We start from the raw sequence: 20659 nt of genomic DNA, 5'->3' as shown, positions 1-20659 counted from the left end.
CTTGTAGTCCTTAATTCCCTTAAGTGGCAATTATTTAAGACACAGTTAGAGAAGGTGCAATGTACATTCATCCAATAAAACCTAAATATTCAAAAGGACAGAAAAATCCAGCCTGGTTACTAAGAAAAATGGGATCGCATTTAGCATGTGAAAGGTACCAGAGAAGTGAGACATGAGTGAATGGGTAAAAGGATGAAAACTATTGGAGGAAAAAAAAAATTAAGAAGTAAAAGGGCATACTATGTGTCAAAGAGACAGAGTATCTTAATTACTAAAGGTTAATATCACAGTCAGAGTCAGGAGATGGGTGGGTAATTATTCTACTAAGTACCTGGGAATGCACTCGAAGGTAGCAGACAGGGCAAGTCTACACTCAGAGTTGTCCCAACCAGCCTGCGACCAAAGTGAGGTGAGCACGCTGGTGCAAAACACACACCCTTCACAGGGAGACCTACTCATGCTAATGGCACGAGGCCTGCACAGTGGATCACCACGTCCGTGGAAGGCAGGCTGGGAAAATTATGAGGATGGCCACAGACCTGTCCTCAAGTCAGAGGTCCCCAAAGCTGCTGCTGGAGCCAGGTGGCAAACGAAGGCAAACAATCTTAAAGAGCTCCCAGGAGGAGAAGGAATTCTGAGTTTTCCGTGGCCGTGTCAGAAGCAAACAGCAAAATTACTGAACGGAGTGACAGTGACAACCGAGCCAGGAAACACAACTGCACGTGTCCAGCATGAGGGCACGGTGCAGGTACTAATGTAACACAAAGCAGCCCTGGTCCACCATGGTCAGAGCTTGGCCACTGACCAAAAGGTCAGCAGCTCAAACCTACTAGGTATTCTGTGGTTAAAACCTATGGCAGTCTGCTTCCGTAAAGACTGACGGCCTCGGAACCTGTGGGGCAGTTCTGCTCTGTGCTACAGCGTCACTCCGAGTCGGAACTGTCTCCACGGCTGTTTTCTGTCGTTTCATATCCTGCAGCCCGTGAGCCGTCGCCATGACACACTTCGCTCCCAGGGCTTTCCCAGGCACCACCCTGGCCCCTAATGTGTACTGAAGAGCCAGTAATGACCTGTGAGATGTTAATGATCAACTTACACCCAGTTACCTTCTTGAAATTATGAAACATACTGTTTACAATTGGGTCCTCATTTTAAATGACCACCTGCCTGGTCCGTCAAAAGTAATACTTTGCAAAGAAAATCCTATCCTACCTGCGATGTCTGTCTATGAAACTTGGCAAACGTTAAAAACTTCCAGGTGTCCAATGGATTCTCATTCGTAAAACAGGACTCAATCCATTAAAACCCGCTTTAAGGTTCCACCCCCTACAGTTTGGCAAGGTCTCACTGCACTAATAAAGCCCATATTCTGTGTCAGTCAGAGTGGCTCTGTTTTTGTGACTGAGCCCTGACTAGCTAACTCTTGGGGGAGGGTGACATTTCACACACGTGTCACACGGACCACTGCTGAGTATCTAGGAGGGACGGCCCATCACGGTGGCTACCTGGAACCACTGCCTCAGAGTCACCTGCAGGCTTGCAGGTCTGGGCCAGGGACACTGCCTCACTCCCCTCCCTCACATTACACGGGAAACAGTAACGTCACACGGTTGTTGTGGAAATTAAATGAAAGATTGTTTTAAAAGTATCATCTCCTATCTGGCCAGACAAAAACGTGACACACATAAGGACTCGTATAAAAATAGTACCACTGTGGTCATTCATTTAGAATAAAGTAGGAGTGAGTCAGTGCGCCCTCACAGACCTTCCCCACGTCCTGAAATGCGCCCCCGGGAGGTCCTGAAGGGGGCCCACTCCGACTCAGCTGGAGCACACCGCCCCCCGCCCCCGGCCGACCCCTGGCGGCTCCCCACCTTCCCTACGTTCCCTTCCCGAGGCTGGGCCGTGTCCTCTGCCGGAAAGTGCTTGTCCGGTGCCGGCTGGCGGCTGAGAACCCGGCCCGCACACGGACGGCGTCCCGGGACCGACGCTTTCTCTGCGGACGGCACCCAGCGGGGAACGGAGCTCTGACCGTCTCCACGTGGCGGTGTAACTCACCGGGAGCGCTCACAGCCGCCCCGGCCCTCGCCGCGCTGCGTCCTGGTGTCGCCCCCCAGCGCCGCGGAGGTGGGACGCCGGCGGGGCAGGCGCTCTGCCCCAGTGTTAAAGGACCCATCGGGGCACGCCGCGCTCCCCAGGAGAAAAAGTCCCGCCGGTCTCCACACAGGAGCGGTTACGAACCCCCCAACCAAAGGAACTTGCAACCACCCCGTTTCTGCAGCCGTGTTCGGCGGCCCGAGAAGCAGCGGGATCCAGGTCTCAATGAACGACGTTCAGAAACTCTCTCCCGTGCGAAGTTCCTGTCAGTAACGGGATTCGCAAACAGGCTACAGTGGAAACAGTTTTGGTGAGGGCTTTGGGAACAGCAGAGAGACGTGGGGTGGCTTTATTTCGGAAGCGGGTGGGGACTTCGCTGGTTTGATTACCTAACGGATCGCTGCCTTCCAGCTTCTAGAATCCCGAGGTATGGGGTCTCAAAGGCTCACATCAAGACGAGGGTCCCACCCTGTGCAACCCGGTGAGAAACGGCCACCCAGCGCTTGAGGAGGTCCTGCAGGAACACCTGTTCCTCAAGAGGCAGGAAGAGCAGCTCTGGATGGCAAGCTTCGCCGGAGCACAGTGAGGACAAGGGGCCTTCCGCCCAAGGCCGCCTTCCCTGGGTGGAGGGCTTCCTGCGGAGCCGCGCACGCGGGCCAGGAGCACTGCCCGCTAACATGTTACATTTCAGGTCCCGCTCCAAACTTGGGGTGCCTGTCTGCTGATGATAAAAGATGGTTTCTTATACTTTGAGTGAAAATGACTATGCATATTAACGTAATAGGTGAATCTCTTGACATCTTAATGCCCAGAAAATGAACACACCCACATTGATCCTGCCATAAATAATAAAAATACATAGCCCAGGATCTCAAATGTCTTTTTCAATGTAAAAAAGACATTAAAAATTTGATATCTTCAAACTGAACATAAAATATCTTTAAACATCTTTCTAACACATTTTCTTAGACATCAATGGAGAAATTGAGATGGAAAAAAGAAAATATATTAAATGCTATAACAGAATTACATCTAAAACCAAAATTACTTCTTTGACTGAGTTCCAGCTCATGGTAAAAGATTCATGATCTCATAGCATACGTCACACAAAAAGCTCTTCATTACGTATTGGGAGGAGTGGGCAGGGGCAGGCCAGAACCACAGACAAAATGATACATTAGCAGAGAGTCCACGGAACACCCAGCAAAGAAGAAATGCAGAGTGCTCTGCAACCACTGTTGACAGCCAGCCCCGTCCCCGCTCTGCGGGCTATTCCGTCCGGCTCTGCAGCCCAAGCCCCTCATGGGCCCTTCACTGACCCTGTGGTCTGTCCCGGCCGCTCAGGCTTCAAGTCCATGTCCTCCTCTCACCTCTCATATTAGCGTTCAGTTCTTCAACCTGCATCCTTGCACCTCAGGAGAATCTTCTCACTCATGCTCACTTCCACAATATACTCGTAATACACAGCATTTCCAACACTCACATCAACAGGAAGGGGATATGTAAGCCGAAAACATTTCATTACAATTACATCTGCACAAGACGGACTACCACATGGTGTCTCATCTAGCTGGTCCTTGCTCTGCTGAATAATCAAGGCTAACGCCATCACTGAAGTGTCTGCTAAGAAAACACTCACAAAAGAAAACACACAGCAAAGTTCTGTATTGATGGAGGTTCAGCGCAAACGATGGTCTATTCAACATTCCTCCACTGACGTAAAAAGCATATTAAAATATGTGACTTCAGTGCCCAGGAAGGGCAATCTAGCTATATGTTCCCTGTCTTTCTCAACAGTAAAATCTTAGGTGAAAGCAACCACCCTGCTACCACACGTGCTCTCGGATTCCAGGAGACTAGCCAGGCTCCTACCTTCTCACCTGTCACTTTATGCCGACAGTACCTTCAGAGCAAACAGTCTGTTTCTGAGAACAAGTCCTACAGACTCCTCAAGAGAATGGGGTGTATAAACTCGGTGAACGTGCAACAGTGACAATGCAGGCCAGCTACGGAAAGATCAATTATAACTCGAGGTATCTACTCCTGTCACTCACTCAAGAGCAGCACCTACTGGCACAGTTAAAAAGAACACAGAGGACACAGAGCGACTCCAGGTAAATATCTGATTTATTAAAAACATACAGCCATATGACATGTGCCTGTGTACATGTGTACTGTGTTAACTACTTTACAAATATTAACTTATGTAATCACTAAAAGACTAATGGACAGTAACCCTACTCTAAGATAAAAGGCATCCACCTCCCCAGCTGAAGACAGTCTGCACTGAGGCTCACAGAACGCACACGCGGCCTTGATTGACGTCTAAGAGGAAGCCAGGGCAGAGGCTCACAGAACGCACATGTGACCCTGATTAACGCCTAAGAGGAAGCCAGGGTTGCAGCTCGTTCTCATGCAGTAAGGCCTGGCCACCAAAGTGCCCGAGAATCTCGAAAGGTGCCCCCAAAACGAGTTTTCTCCCAATCAAATGAAAAATAAATTGCATACATGATGCTGTGTGATGAAATGAGTCTGTACTGCTTGCAAAGGAACCGTGCCCTTTTCGTCACAAACAGGAAGTCACTTATACCAGGTTTTTATTTTAAGCATGCACTAAAAGGATAGTTTACAGAAAGGAAGACAGACTCTCTGCCAATCAAACTGCCCTGCTGCTGAGAGAACGGCACTAATAACGGGGACAAGAGGAGCCTGCTGGGGCATTCCGGAAAGGACGCAGACCAGCCAGCCAAAGGCCTGGTTTATCGGCTGGGGCCAGTGCTGCACTCTGCCGCAGTCCACGTACCAGGTGATTCGAGGGGCTCCTTTACTGTGATGGACTTTCATCTACTAAGAGAACGTATCTAAGTGCTTCTAATCTTCCTAGAAAAATGGAAACTATAAGAAAGAGTAAGCATGTCTGTGTAGTCCCCTCTTATTCCTGAATAAAGTAACTGTGCAAATTATAAAGACACACACAGAACTGGACATAGAATTGTTGACGTTAGGTGCTGTTCAACCAGCTATGACCCCAGTGACCCTATGTATGACAGACCAGTCCTGCACCATGCACACAAAAACAGGTATGACTGAACCTACTGCTGCACAAACATATATATTCAATACACCTGTCTGTCAGCGGGCATGTGTGTGCATATACACACATGCACATACTTTTATGCAAATAGCATGCACGTTATACAGGTTTTGCAAACTGCACAACCCCCTCACGTGTTGGTTTTCTATGTGCTACACACACTACAGGTGTGGGCACATTCTGTCTGTGGGCATGTTATATGTGAAAATAGGATGTGTGGGTATGTATATGTGTGTGTGTATACATGCTGTTGGCCAATGCATGGATTCTAACTCATGGTCACCCTACAGGACATAGCAAAAATTCCCCATAGGGTTTCCAAGGCTGTAATCTTTATGGAAGTGGACTGCCACATCTTTCTCCCACAGACTGACTGGTGCATTTGAACTGCCAAACTTTCAGTTCACAGCTGAGCACTTAACCACTGTGCCACCAAGGCTTATATATACATACACACATACACACACACACCAGTGTATATGTTTATTCTGTATTAATGCCTCCCCATTTTCAGTTACCCTACACCTCATTAAATTCTCTTCCCTAACAATGCCGTATCAACAAAGATAGCTATATGACATTTTCTAATATGAACATGTACAGAAAATAAATGAGGGCATGCTTATAATAGTGACAAAGGTCACCTGAAAAGAAATATAAGCAAAAAAATGTTATAAACAAAAAGGAAGAGTCTTTCTTCACTTTCACAAAGCATGCAGGGATAATAATGTCACCACGTGCCACGCTGCAAGAAAATACGCATGCCAGGAAGTTAGATGCAGAGCAGTACCTGTCAGTCAGGACGTCATTCAGGGCAAGGAACAGCCGGTGACAAGCCATCAGATCATAGAACAGTCAAGGCACAGGATACACAAAGCTCAGGTGAAATACATTGTATCTACTTGTAGCTTTTAAGGATCAAGTTCAAAACCCACACACAGTTTAGCTTTCAAAAGTGCTATGGCAACTGGGAGCTCTGGTAGCATAGTGGCTAAGACACTTGCCTGCTAACCAGACGGCTGGCGGTTCAAACCCACCAGCCACTCCTCGGAAGGAAGGTTGGGCAATCCTACTTCCGTAGTGATACTGCCCCAAGGAGGGGTCGCTATGAGTCGGGTTTGACTCGACGGCACATAACAACAACAACAACAACATGGCAATAGAGAACAGAGAAATGGGCCCAAAGAATGAGTCAACTGATTTTCAACAAAGTGAAAGGGCAACTCAATGAAAGGGTAATGTTTTCACCAAATGTCCTTGAAACAATAAGATATTCGCATTCAGAAAAACAAAACCAAAACACCAAACCTCCACCTAAGAACTGAACTCAAAATGGGTCACAGAGGAAAGGAACAACCAGATGCAATTAGAGAGATGGCCGACACCCTGTGAGAAATGTAACGCAAGCCACTGGACAATCTATACAGAAATTGTCAAATGGGAACCCAATTTACTGTGTAAGCTTTCACCAAAAACACAGTATCATTAAAAATAAAACAAAACAAAATGGATTACAGACCTAAATGTAAAATACAACATCACAAAGCTTTTTCCTCCCCATGTCCCTCTCAGCATAAAGCTTCCTGAAGAAAACAGAGGAGCTAAATTTCATACCTTGGGTCAGGCAAACAGTTTTTAGACATTAGATCCAAGTACAAACCATAAAAGGAATAATGCATACCCCGAATTTTATGGAAACTGAACCCTCTGCTCGGTAAAAGACACTAGTAAGAGGAAGGGAAACAGACAAGTCATGGACTGGGACAAAATATTTGCAAAACACGTTTTTCCTCACAATGTAACAGCTCCCTTCCCACTTCCTCTCTGCGGTCACCTTTTCCCTGTGGCCTTCTTTCCTATGCATTCCTGCCCTCTGGGCTTTCTCTCTCTGCACGAGCTGCCCTTCTGGTCTCCCAGGGACGGCCGTTCTAAAGAGTCCACCTACTTGGTGCAATTGTTCACCTTGTAGGCCTGTGTCTCATTTTGAACTCACAGAAGTGAGTTCAATTGGTGGCCCGAAGGGTGAGTTGGGACTGTAGTTTCAGTGGCTTCACCAGTCTCTATCAGAGCAGTAAGCGCTATCATCTGTTATATGATTCTGAGTATTGGTCTACATTCTTCTCCCACTGTACCTGGAAAGGGATCAAAATTCAAAATCCTGGATAGAGTGTGGGCCCAGTGACACTCCCTTGAGGTGTCTGGCTGTGGTTAAGAAATGATCATAACTTTGCCCCTGTGAGCTCTATTACATTCATACAGCACACACCAGTGGGGATGCAGAAATACTGTCTGCCGAACTTCCACGGTCATGGGTCTATTCCCTCTGATGGTTGATCCTGTCTGCCTGTGTAGGCACCTGCAGGTCGATGTGTGTCATCACTGATAATGCACTTCGTGTATGTGGAAGCACTAGCTTTGTCGTCTGTCCCTCTCATGTACCTCTCCAGGTCTCTCTTGTCCTTAGTGGTACTGTGCTGGTCACCTGCTTTTGTTATATTGTCTTTCCCTTCACCAAATCAATACCTGTCTCTTACCTCTTTAGCAATTTTCTCTCCCTTCCCTTCCATGCCTGGTAATGAACAGAGAAAGTTTCCTTCCATGTGTCAACCTTTCCTTGACTTTTCACAATAGTGGATTCACATAGTACTCATCCTTCTGCGACTGGCTTGTTTCACTCAGCATAATGTCCTCCCAGTTCATCCACATTAGGAGGTGACTCAAAGATTCCACATTATTCTTTAGTGTTGTGTAGTAGTCCATTGTGTGTATGCACCACAGTTTGGTCATCCATTCACCCACTGACGCACACTTACGTTGTTTCCATCTCTTTGCTATTCTGAACAGTGCTGCAATGAGCACAGGTGTATGGATCTATCCGTGTCCCAGCTCTGACTTCTTTAGAGTATATACCCAGTAGTGGGATTGCTGGGTATTTCACTGCATGGATGCCCCACATACTGTCCCTTCATTCCTGAGGTCATTCCCACTGTGGGGCTATCAGGAATGCAGCTGGGTATAGCCATCACAAGCTTTGGTGTGGACACAGAATTCTCTTGGGTACGACTGAGGAGTGGAATTGCTGGGTTACATGGCAGCTCTATGTTTAAGGTTTTGACTGCTTCCAAAGTAGTGGTACCACAAAATTATTTAAAAATAAAAACTTCAAAGAAACAAGGAAAACTTGCTGTGACAATTTTACTCACTGGAAACAGAAACAAACAAGATTCCAAAAGAGCAAAAATGGGCATCATTGCATCTTCTGAACAAAATTTCAAAGTTATGTTAAATACTGTTTCCCTTATAATTTTACAAACTTGTCATGCTTTTCTTTACTAAATGGCTTTAACACCACAGCCTGTTGTGTGCATAGTAGGACTAGTCAGCACTTGCCTTGTTTCCCTCAAAGGAAGCTGCATTTTAGCAGGGGTCAAAATATGTGTGTCAGGGTGTGTAAATTGGTAAAATATATAAATTATATTGAATTAAGCAGTTGATAAAAGTCTATACAAGCGTAAAAGCCACATCAATTACCTGATAAAATCAGACTACCTCCACTATAATGTCCACAATCAATTTTTCCCCTTAAAATTTTGATAAATGAAGTTGTCAGGGGGATAAGATCACAATTTTGTTTCTTTTTGACTATTTTAACTTTCAGAACTCAGTTCATGAATGCTGCAAATGTGAGCCCAGATAAGATCACCTTGGGCTGTTGATGAGGTAATCATACTGCCATGAGCCCATGTGACCTTGTGGTGGCAAGGAAAGAGGCTGAACACCAAGTCCTAACACAGCTCTGAATTTATACCTCATTACGCTTTGCCAGGCCTCCCAGGAAAAAGAGGGTATCTGTCTTCTAGAAAAACATTAAGTATTATCAAAAGGTCTTCGTTACGACCATGTAGCTCGGGGATGAACAGAGGGACCCTATGGGCCTGGGATCCACCAACAATCATGGCTTGAACGGATTCTCATGAGTTCAGGTATCGTCAAGCTCACCCTATTGGTGTTACTAACAAAACCTGAATTTCAGTTGTGGACTCTGACTATATTTTATTTTTCTGACTGTATTGTAAACTCTGTAAATGCCATTAAGGACTTCCCAGAGGCTTAACGTACATGCTAGAAAGGACATTATTACAGAATGACGTTCTTTTTTTTTAAATTAGTTTTTAAAACATAGAGCATGATAAATAACATACGAAGAATGATAGATTACTCACTCAAGTGATAAATTTCTATTCTGAAAAAGAAAAAAGTATTATACTGGCCTTCCCTAGGCCCAATGGTGGGTAAAAGCCCAGGCTGCCGCACTATGGACAGTCACACTGTGATATATCTCATACCTACACACATGCTTTATGAATGCAAACAGATGCACACATACAAACATATATAGTTACGAGATCCACTACTACTGATAATGAGGAGTTCTGGTAGCATAGTGCCTAAGGCACTTGACTATTAACCAGAAGGCTGGCAGTTCAAACCCGCCAGCACTCCTCGGAAGAAAGGTTGGGCAACCTCCTTTCGTAGTGCTACTGCCTCAGAAACTCAAGGAGGGGTTGCTAGGAGTCAGGTCCAACTCGATGGCACATAACACACACACACACACACACACACCACTGATAACAATTTGGTATCAATGAAAAAAAATCATTTAAAGTCCTTACATTCTATTTCCTGCTGTTAAAACCGTAATAAGGCAACTCCGTCCTTCTATTCAGAGACCACCCAACCTTGACATCTTTCCACCACTTCCGTGGACTTTCACGTCCACTATCTAATTGGAAACTCACTTACTCACTCTGCAATTGAGGAAACAGATAAGGAGTAGATGAATGGCTCACTCACAGTTGGTCGGTCACACGTCAGTGATAAACTCAGAGAACTACAACCTCATTCTCCGGACACCATCCATCCACGCCCCGCCCACTGCTCCCCTCTCCGTCCCTCCATCCGACTGTCTGTCCCAGGCTCTGTACGAGCCAGTGTGGGTTCAGCAGGGACAACAGCAAGCCACTTCCTACTAAAGGAGGCCTGGTGGGCAATGAGGAGGTGCCAGGCTGCAAACCAAAAGGCTGGAGGTTTGAACCCACCCAGTGGCTCTGTGGGAGAAAGCCCTTGTGATCTGCTCCTAGGATCTACAGCCTAGGAGACTCTATGGGGCAGTTCTACTCTGTCACATGGGGTCGTTATGAGTGGGAGTGCACTCGATGGCACGTAACCACCACAATATGTCCTAAAACATGTTTGCAGCTCACTTGAAATCTCAAAACCTCAAAATTCTAAGGTTTCCAGGATATGAGTTTCATTATCCTACAGATGCTAACTCTTTAAGGCTACTGCATATATGAGATTATGCTAATAGGAAAATGTCTGCAGACAAATGGGCATGGGTTTGAACCTAATGCACCCGAAGACAGTATCTTCAGGCAACTTATCTCCTGAAGACCTCTTTTGAAAGATCATGAAATCAGGAGTAATACATACCAGACGACTTGTTCAGAGTCATAAAAAGCGTGGGGGTGGCACCGTTAACCCCCTTCCTCTTTTGTTCTTTGTCATCAAAAAGCAAAGTGTGACAGTGTACAACATTGGCCTTGTGCAACACTCCTCACTACTCAGCAACTCTGCGACAGCAGACCTCACAGGAGGATTGTCTGGGTTTCCCCAGAATCACAGTGACTGCCTTCTGCAGGAGGGAGTGACAGAAGGACAGGCCAGACAGACAGGAAGCCATCTGTTTGGGTCTCTTCATTTCTCTAACACTGTTCCATAGTAGTAAGCAGATAAATGATGATTTGTAGAAGTACTGAGGAAAAGTTAGAGAGAATATATGCATTCTCAAACAGATGAAACATGAAAATAGTTAAGAATGTACCATCAAAAGTGTTTGGACCAACTTCCAGCAGTATAAACCAAAACCCAACCCAACCCACTGCCCTCACGTTGATTCCAACTCACAGTAACCCTGCAGGACAGAGCAGACTGCCCAGAGGGTTTTCAAGGCAGTAAGTCTTTACCGAAGTAGACTGCTTCATCTTTCTCCTGAGCAGTGAATGGTGGGTTTAAACCATGGGCTTCTGGTTAACAGCCGAGTATTTTGACTGCTTTGCCACCAGAGCTCCTGCACATTGGTATAATATTCAATAAAAGAGAAATGGTGATGAATCCAAAAGAGTCTGCTTAACTTGGAATTAGTAAATAGCTCATTTCCAGATAAACATCGACCAATGCAGTTATCCTGGATTCCAATTATTACTGAAAAAGTAGGCTGATGAGAAATACTGGGGTGACATCATTCATCTGTCAAGCATAGAGTATATGAGAGAACTCCAAACTTAGGAACTCAGAGAGAATCCAGGAAGAGAAAGGGAGCAGAAAGGCTGGTTACCCAAATATCAAATGTGCCATACTCAGTGGACCCGGGGATGCAGCCCTGGAGCATTTAGACAGGAGTTTGAAAGGAACAAAGACAGTCAGCAGCAATGAAGAAAATAGTGAGTTACCCGATGGATGATGTATGAGGTTAAAGAATCAAAGTGTTGGACTGCTAATTATTTCAGGAAGTCTTTTGTTGGTAGTGAAGTGCCAGGAGACTGGAAAATGAGGAATCCAGTCTGAAGGTGAAAAGAAAGAGGCGAAGCTGCAAATTACAGACCTGTACTGACGTCTATATTAGGAAATAAAGCTGAGATGATCCTTATGGGTGAGCTTAATGGTACATCTGGAGAAGTACAATTTAATGGCTGTGAGTCAGCACGGGCTTACCCGAAGCCACCACGTCAGAAAAAATTCATTCCTTTTTAGGTGGAGCTGATAATTGGTTTGTGTAAGGCAGAGCCAACAAGACACTGGCAGGGTGTGCTGGGATTTTTGGACCTTTTCATAAAAGGAATTATTGCACAAAATGTCATGACACGTGTCAGGGCATCCAACTAATAAAAGGAGATGAAAGGAACTGGGTTAAAAAGGGAGGGCCAGGATCTTTCGGGACCTTATGGAAGAGTGAATCCTCCAGGGCCGACATCACACGATACTGATGCTTTCAATTAAAGATTTGGTAAACCATTCGATCAGCAGTGGGAATCCACCAGTCCACGAGAGCTGATAGTTAGGGTGGAAAAGGCCACAGCTGTTTTATGCTCTGTGCCTCCACTAAGTAACCGGCTCGGAGGCGGGACATGAAAACAAACCTGACAAAGGAGAGAGTGCTGTGTTCGCCGAGAACCAAGCATCTGCTCGGGAGCCTTACGATGGTGCTGAATTAGTTACTTCAGGAAGGAGCTGGGGCTTGGGCATGAGTCACACCTGGGTCGTCGTCTTTAGAATTGGGGAAGAAGGAACTGCTAAGAAGGCAGCTAAACAACACACCTTAGAAAAAATTAGAAAACCGATCAATAAAAGGCAAAAACCCACACTTGCGAGTCGGTATGACGGGCTACTGTGCTATCACCCTGTGCCACTCAGAGTCTGGCGTAAAGCTGCAATGGGGAAATCTGGACACAGAAACTGATGACCATCACATCAGTGGCACCACAACTTTTTAAAAGTATGACAGCAGAAAAATAAAGCAAACCACAGAATAAGACCCACCACGGCCTCCTCGATTCCTCCTGAGAACAGAACGCCTTTGGAAGAGAGACAAGCATCTCCTCCTGTGTCGACCGGCATGATTTAAACACGAATCAGGCTAAATCTTGGAACCCTTCTCTAAATTTCCTTCATGGTGAGAACCTCCCCAAATAGGTCCCCAAACATAACCCTCATCCCGTTGCTCTCCTCGTTACGAATTCAACACTCAGGGAACACTTGCTCATGGAACATGGAGCCAGGCTACACAAACAGATGGCTCAAGCCCCAGTTTGAGAGCTCTGCTCTTTGCAGAGGCTGACTTCTGGCTGAGCGAGGCCAGAGTCATCGCAGCAGCTACCAGGTCACTGGGACTTCCCCAGCCCTGGGTGACCCCATGCCCTCGCAGGCATGTCCCCAGGCCCTGTGCCGTCCACTGCTGGGGGAGGCAGCATGGTAACCCGCCTTGGCGCCTGTCCACAGAGGCCCACTCACGTACCTTGTCACATTCTTTTCCCCTCCTGGTACTCACTACAAATCTTAGCAATCACCCCAAGCAGGAAGCTCAGGCAGCTGCTACCGTTTCGGTTCAACCGTGTGTCGGCCGGTTGCTATTATTAACTTTGTTGCCCTCAGATGTGACTTTGTGAGATCTGCCTTTGATGAGATAGTGCTCGTTCTCATAGCTGAGTGGCATAAACTGGAACATGCTAACTTTTCAAACATCCTGAGGTGGGTCACTACCACAGACTGTACCACAGTCAGACAGACTACACTCACTCGCAAGCGTGCGCTGGTGGCTGTGACCCCGGGAAGGGAGCCCCTGACAGACGACGTGACCTGCAGCAGCTCAGCCTTACCTGCATGGAGGTACGCCAGGTCCGGGTTCTCGATGTCAGGATGCTGCTCTTTCAGGTGGTTCCGGAACTCCGCGGGGACGTTGGTCCCGTAGTCACACTTGGGACAGTTGTACATCTTGACCCCCTCGTGTTTGCCAGTGTGTAGTATGTGCTTGCGGATATTTTCGGCACAGTTGGACCTACCAAGTGAGAAGGAAGAGTACACCGGATCAAGGTCAGATCAGTAACACTGCATCACAAGTACTGATCTTAGCTAACACCTCCGTGGGCCTCATTCCATCGGCTCCTGCTGTGTGCTGCACTCATGCGACAGTCGACGTTATGACAGGAGCCTGTGAGGCCAACGCTGTCATTACTCTGCACTCATTTCCAGGTTGGTCTTCCACCTCAGCAACGCTACGCAGAAGCAGAAAGACAACGTGCTAGGTTCTTCTATTTTAATCCCAGAGCATCCTGGTACCACTTGAGGGCACTGAAACCAAAAAATCCAAACTCACTGCCGTCGAGTCGGATCCGACTCTTAGCGACCCATCCCTGGGTGTCCGAGGTTGTATCTCTGCGGAAGTAGATTGCCCAACCTTCCTTCTGAGACGTGGCTGGTGGATTTGAACCACCAGCTTTCTGGTTAGCACTCAAATGCCTTAGGCACTATGCTACCAGAGCTCCTAATCCCCGAGAACACACCTATCACTGAGCGGAAGGAGGACAAAAGGCGTCTAGACCACTGTCACCTCCAATGAATTCACAACACCAAGGAAACAATGAAGCTTTGGTGGTTAAATTCCCTCAAAGTAGCTGCATTAAGTAGGCACTAAAGGAATCTGAAGGAGCTCTGGTAGCATAGTGCCTAAGGCATTTGACTGCTAACCAGAAGGCTGGCGGTTCAAACCCACCAGCTACTCCTCGGAAGGAAGATGGGGCAATCTACTTCCATAGTGGTACTGCCTCGGAAACCCAAGGAGGGGTCTCTGTGAGTCGGGTCTGACTCGATGGCACACAACAACAACAACAACAACAACAAAGGAATCTGAAGAAAGAAAGGGAGTCTGAAAATAGCCTCCCCAGCCCAGCCCAGCCGTGCCCCACACCAGGGCAGTCTGCTCAGTGCCGGTGAGCTTCCGTGGTAGTGCAGGCTATCAGTGAGATGGACGGAGCCATGCGGGCGAGGGCCCACCCATCCGTGCCACACGGCCCCTGGAAACAGGAGTGGAAGGCAAAGCCTGAGGAAGCAAGACGCAGGCGTTCTGCGGTCACTGCCTGTGCGGCCAACTGCACTACCTGCTGGCTCACCCATCAACACCTCCCATGGAGAATGCACACCCACACCCATCCTGAAACACACACATGTGCATTCACACACACACAGTCGTTCACTGTTGTTTGTGCCATTCATGGAAGGCAGTGAAAAGGGCCCTTCACAAACCCCAGCAGGGGTGGGGGTTACAGAGAGACAAACACACAAAAACCAGATTTGCTGCAGCAGAACCCATGAAGCAAAAATAAATGCCAGAAGACAGAGCAGTATCTGAGCCAACATTTCCTGTGATGCTGAAGAACAAGCTTCTGTAATACATTCCACGAGAAAAGATCCTGTGACCACACAGGCCAGGGCTGGGCGGTGCCACACGCAGTGCACAGCGTACACTGGGACACAGGGGCCCTAAGAAGATACTTCAGGGGGTCATTGTCTCCTAAAAGCATCTCACGGGCAGGGTCTGTAACTTTCAGTAACACTCTGCTGCCTACTTTCCAGGGACCAACCCAGGGGCTGTCCAGTTGATGACCACTAACGGCAACCCCACGGGTGTCAGGATACACCTGCGCTCCACAGGGCTTCGAAGGAGTGATTTTTTGGTGATAGACTGCCACGCCTTTCCTCTGAGTTTCAAGGAATACACCCTGAGAACTACTGGTCATGAAGGAGAAAACGGTCACACCCCAATTACTTCACAGCAGCTTGTGAAGGCCACAAACGACAGCAGGGCTCCAGACTCTGAGCAGCACACTTCTCTGCAAATATGAACGTCAAACATTTTTTTGCCAAGCACATGACCGACACCTCTCCTCCACACGTTACTCTCATAAGCATGCTACACCAATTTTTCTCACATGTCACTGGCTTCAAGTGACACTAAGAAGATATAATTAAACTATGAAATAAGCAGACCTACCATCACCTCATGGTCTCCCTTAAGATGAGCTGGTAAGGTTGTCTCATTCAATTGTTGAGCTGTAATTATCAACTTAAATCAGTAGAAACAAAGGCACTGTTTCGATTGTTTATTTTCCAATTACCAGGGACTTCCACATTTGATCCATGACTCCCTGACTGTGGCTTATGCCTTTTTTATACAATTATGATCAAGAGTAACATATCTGGACTACTTTTATACACATAAGCAGAGGATTGAAGAAAATGAACAGAATGATACAATTTACCCATGATATGGGAAGCCGGGTGAATGAGGCTAAAGTTCACTTCTGGAAACGTCATAAGACATGTATATTATCTGCACAGGGATGCTATGCCAAAGCATTTTACTTAATTGCATACTTTCTGCACATTATATGTGTGGGCATGTTACATGCATGGGCAAGTAATGTGTGTGGGTGTGTTACATGTGGGCATGTTATTTATATAGGCACATTATTTGCACGGACACAACTTGTGAAGGAATACGGTGACTACACTCTCTTTGGGCATTACAAGAGTGGCATGGGGCGTGACCATTTCAGCACCAAGTCACACAGAGTGGCACTTCTGGGAGTGCTGAAGCCACCAAGTTTTCAGTCTGGCGCTCAACTGTCTACACCACTGAGGGAGTCTGTAGTACACCTCAGCCCTCCTGGTTTAGGCTGGTTACGCATCAAAGAGACAGCACACCCCAAGAAGAGTAGGACTATACAGCCTCTTGAATCTATAAATATCCTTAGAATAGTATCTGTGCAGTGTGTTAGAGAACAACATTAAGAAAACATCTGATGGTTCAGAGCACAAATGAAATGCCCACTTCTGGAGTAATTAAAAGACACAGGAGCATTTTTGAATCCCCCAACTGCTGGGTAAACTGTCCCAAATCACCCTTCTAACACCACGAATCTCCAATTTACCTTCAACAGTCACCTCCTAAATTCACCATTGTTTACTGATGTTGGGGAGTGAAAACTACCAGTGTGGTAAATTACGACTGTCAATTCCGTGCCCCATCTATTTCCTTATGGAAAACCCTAGGCACGAGGAGTCATCAGAGACTATCACCGATCAAGTGAAAACAAAACAGCCCAGGTACAAGCACCTGACATGTGCTCCGTCCTCACACGGGGCCCAGAGACGCCAGCCTCCTAAGATGCAGGCATCTGAACACGTGCTCCGTCCTCACACAGGGCCCCGAGACATCTGAATGCGTGCTCTGTCCTCACACGGGGCCCAGAGACACCAGGCTGCCTATGAAGCACACATGTGAACGCGTGCTCCGTCCTCACACGGGGCCCAGAAACTTAAAGCTTCCTAAGAGCTAGGGAGGGAAGGAAGACACGACTTTGTAAACAGAAGAATAGTTTGTTCTCAAAGGGTGTGTCTTTGATAAAAATAAGCCAAATCTCTTAGAACCTAAATAGTAAACAAAACCTAACAATCAAGAGACAATCAGTGAGGCAAGTGTGAAGCAGGCATGGGCGTAGGGCAGGAGAGAGGCTTCCTTCCATTTGAAAACAAAACAAGAAATAAGTGGTATGGAACCTGAGATATTTAAAATGTAGAAAGGACCATTACACATATACATACATAAATACATATACACAGTTTTAAATGTTTTAAAATATATTCAAAAGATAAATCCTCTGTTTTAAATATATAAATATGGATTGTGCAGATGTCTTTATACTTTATTGTACAGTGTTTTATCTATGCTATTTATATGTCCCATGTTCATGTATTTTCTATGTATAATACACATGCATATGTATTTATAGTTCAATCTTTTCCGCGCACGCAGGGAAATGCAAACATGGAAACCAGAAGGAAGAAGACACAGCGGCTATCTACAAGGACAATGTTGTACTCACAGGCTCTTGTGCGTAATAGTGCTTTTCTGTGTTTTCTATTTCAGCTTTTTCTTCTGTTATTCTTGTGTAATTTACACAACATAGTATTTTTTTAAAAATCAGGACAAAATGGGACCTTTCCCACCTACAAAATCAAACTTTTCTAGTCCAAGACTGAAAAATAAAAGTTGTAACATGTATGTCAGTGTGGCTTGAAGCAGAATAAAGTAGGTGCAAACTTAATTGCATACATACCACAACAGCATGTAAGACACAGCTGAACATGTCTAGCTGTGTCACAAGATTCAGCAAAAAATGAAAGACAGGGCCTTCTGCTAAGTAACTCCGTATGACAGTCAGCCCACAAACAGGACAAGGAGCTGAAATGGAACACTGATGTGGGACCAGCCAGAAACAGGAAGTGCCGAAGAAAGAGGGTGCTCTAAGAGAATATTTCCCACAGGTCCTAGCAGCACTGCCAGGGAAGCCAACAAGGCACACAGTGAGGAGAAGCGGGCAACCCAATGGTATCCTCAGTGTGACACCGAGCTGTCAGGGGAAGCCACAAGGCACTGTCGCCTGGCGCACTGTCCAAGGATCTGTAACGGAAATGGAAGACAGACGACGACTACTCTGGCCAAAAGCTGAGATTCCCTTGAAACAGACAGCACTCAGGTTCAAGGGCTCAGAGACCCCCAGGCGCTCCCCCTCACTGTTCTTGTTCCTGCAGCCCTCCACCCAAGGTGAGGGTCACACCTGGAAGAGACAGAACTCCACACCAAGGAAAAGGTGTCCTGGTTTTCTCAGTCTAACCCAGTTAGGTTGGAGCCATGAGTCTATCTGGGCAGAGGCAGCTAAAAGCCCATGCGTCAGAAAACAGACAAAGGGAAAAGTTCATCAAAGACAGCCCTACTGAAATCTCTGGTATGAGGGGTAGCGGTGAGCATGCCCACGGCGCAGGACTAAGGAGCAACCTCAGAGGCTTCACACCAAAGAGCAATGAGAATTCACTCAAGTAGCGTGGGAACCAGTCACCAAAAACAAAGAAACAAGCGTGAACCAACAACAAGCTCCATGGGGAAGGGGAGCACACGTCCATATCCAGAGGGGCCACAGTACCATACCTAAAATGTCCGGTTTTCTAAAATAATGTTAAAAGATATGCCAAACACAAAAGCGTAACCCACGCACAGGAAAAGCAGGCAACAGAAACTGCCTGCGAGAGGGTCCAGGTGTTAAACTTATCAAAGACTTCAAACCTACAGTTACCAAAAACAAAAAATGACACCCATTGCCATCCAGTCGATTATGACAAACGGTGTCCCTAGAGGACAGAGTGGAACTGCCCCACAGGGTCTCCAAGGCTGTCAATCTTCATGTAACCGAACCAAACTTACTGCCATCTAGTCGGATCCAATTCATAGTGAGCCCTCTTGGGGTTTCTGAGGCAGTATCACTATGGACGTAGATTGCCCAGTCTTCCTTCCGAGCAGCAGCTGGTGGATTTGAACCACCAGCCTGCAGTCAAATGCATTAGGGAAGCATTGCCCAAAACACACTCACTGCCTTGGAGTCAATTCTGACCCACAGCACCCCTAGAGGACAGAGTGGAACTGCCCTGCAGGGTTTCCCAGGCTGTCAATCTTCCCAGAAGCAAAGGCAAACCACTCCCACTGCCCTGGAGTCGATTCTGACTCATAGCGCCCCTAGAGGACAGAGTGGAACTGCACCACAGGGTTTCCCAGGCTGACAGTCTTTACAGAAGCAAAGACCAAACCACACTCACCGCTGTCAAGTTGATTCTGACTCACAGAGCCCCTAGAAGACAGAGGGGAACTGCCCCACAGGGTTTCCAAGGCTGTTATCTTTATGGAAGCAGACTGCCTCATCTTTCTCCCACAAAGCAGGTTGGTGGGTTCAAGCCACTAACCATATGGTTAGCAATAAGATGCTTTAAGCACTGTACCACCAGGGCTCCTTAAACTAAATTAAAAATATCAGTAAATGTAAATGTAATGAATAAACCAATCAAAAGGCAGTGACTGACAGGCTTTATTAAAAACAATAACAAACAAGATACAACAAAATGCTGTTACCAGAAGACACACTTTAGATTAAAACACACAAGTAGGGTGACAGTACTGAGATGTCAACAAGTAGCACACCAACAGTGATGATAACAAGTAGCACACCAACAGTGATGTTAAGAAAGCTGGCTATAATAACCCAAAATGCACAAACAGCAGAGGAGAAACCAGATGATTGGGACCTTCTAAAAATTAAAATTTTATGCGCTTCCAAAGACTTCTCCAAAAGAGTCAAAAGAGAACCTACAGATTTGGAAAGAATATTTGGCAATGACATATCTGACAAGGGACTTATCTCTAGAATTTATAGAAAACTGCAACACCTCAATAACAAAAAGACAAATAATCCAATTAAAAAATGGGCAGAAGACATGAATAGACACTTCACCAAGAGGATATTAGGTGGCCAACAAACATGAAAAAATGCTCATGATCATTAGCCATTTTATTATCGTTGTTACATGCCATCGAGTCATTTCTGACTCATAGCGACCCCATGTACAACAGAACGAAACACTGCCCAATCCTGCACCAGCTCCATGAGGAGCCCATCATCGCAGCCACCACGTCAGTCCATCTCGTTGAAGGCCTCCCCCTCTTTCGTCAACCCTCCACCCTACCAAGCATGACATCCTTCTCCAGGAAATGGTCCCTTCTGACAACATGACCAAAATAGGTGAGATGAAGTCTGACCATTCTCACTTCCAAGGAGCATTTCAGGTGCACTTCCCCCAGGACAGACCTGTTAGTTCTTTTAGCAGTCCATGGTACTTTCAGCATTCTGCGCCAGCACCACAACTCAAAAGCATCAACTCTCCTTCGGTCTTCCTTATTCATTGTCCAGCTCTCACATGCATACCAGGCGATTGGAAATATCATGGCTTGTGTCAGGCGCACCTTAG

The 20659-nt window shown here is 46.4% G+C and overlaps 1 protein-coding gene across 1 annotated transcript in view; it reads right to left on the bottom strand.

Annotated features, from left to right (window-relative positions):
* Positions 1 to 20659, bottom strand: part of ZNF407 (zinc finger protein 407) — a 556565-nt gene that overhangs the window by 167342 nt on the left and 368564 nt on the right. The window contains exon 7 of the mRNA XM_007952740.2: positions 13627 to 13805. Coding sequence (XP_007950931.2) covers positions 13627 to 13805 — 179 coding nt within the window. The remainder of the gene's footprint in view (positions 1 to 13626; positions 13806 to 20659) is intronic.

Source organism: Orycteropus afer, unplaced genomic scaffold, assembly GCF_000298275.1.
Source record: "Orycteropus afer afer isolate SDZICR_OR568_19922 unplaced genomic scaffold, OryAfe1.0 scaffold00356, whole genome shotgun sequence".
Taxonomy (NCBI): domain Eukaryota; kingdom Metazoa; phylum Chordata; class Mammalia; order Tubulidentata; family Orycteropodidae; genus Orycteropus; species Orycteropus afer.
This window is presented reverse-complemented; position numbering and strand designations above follow the sequence as displayed.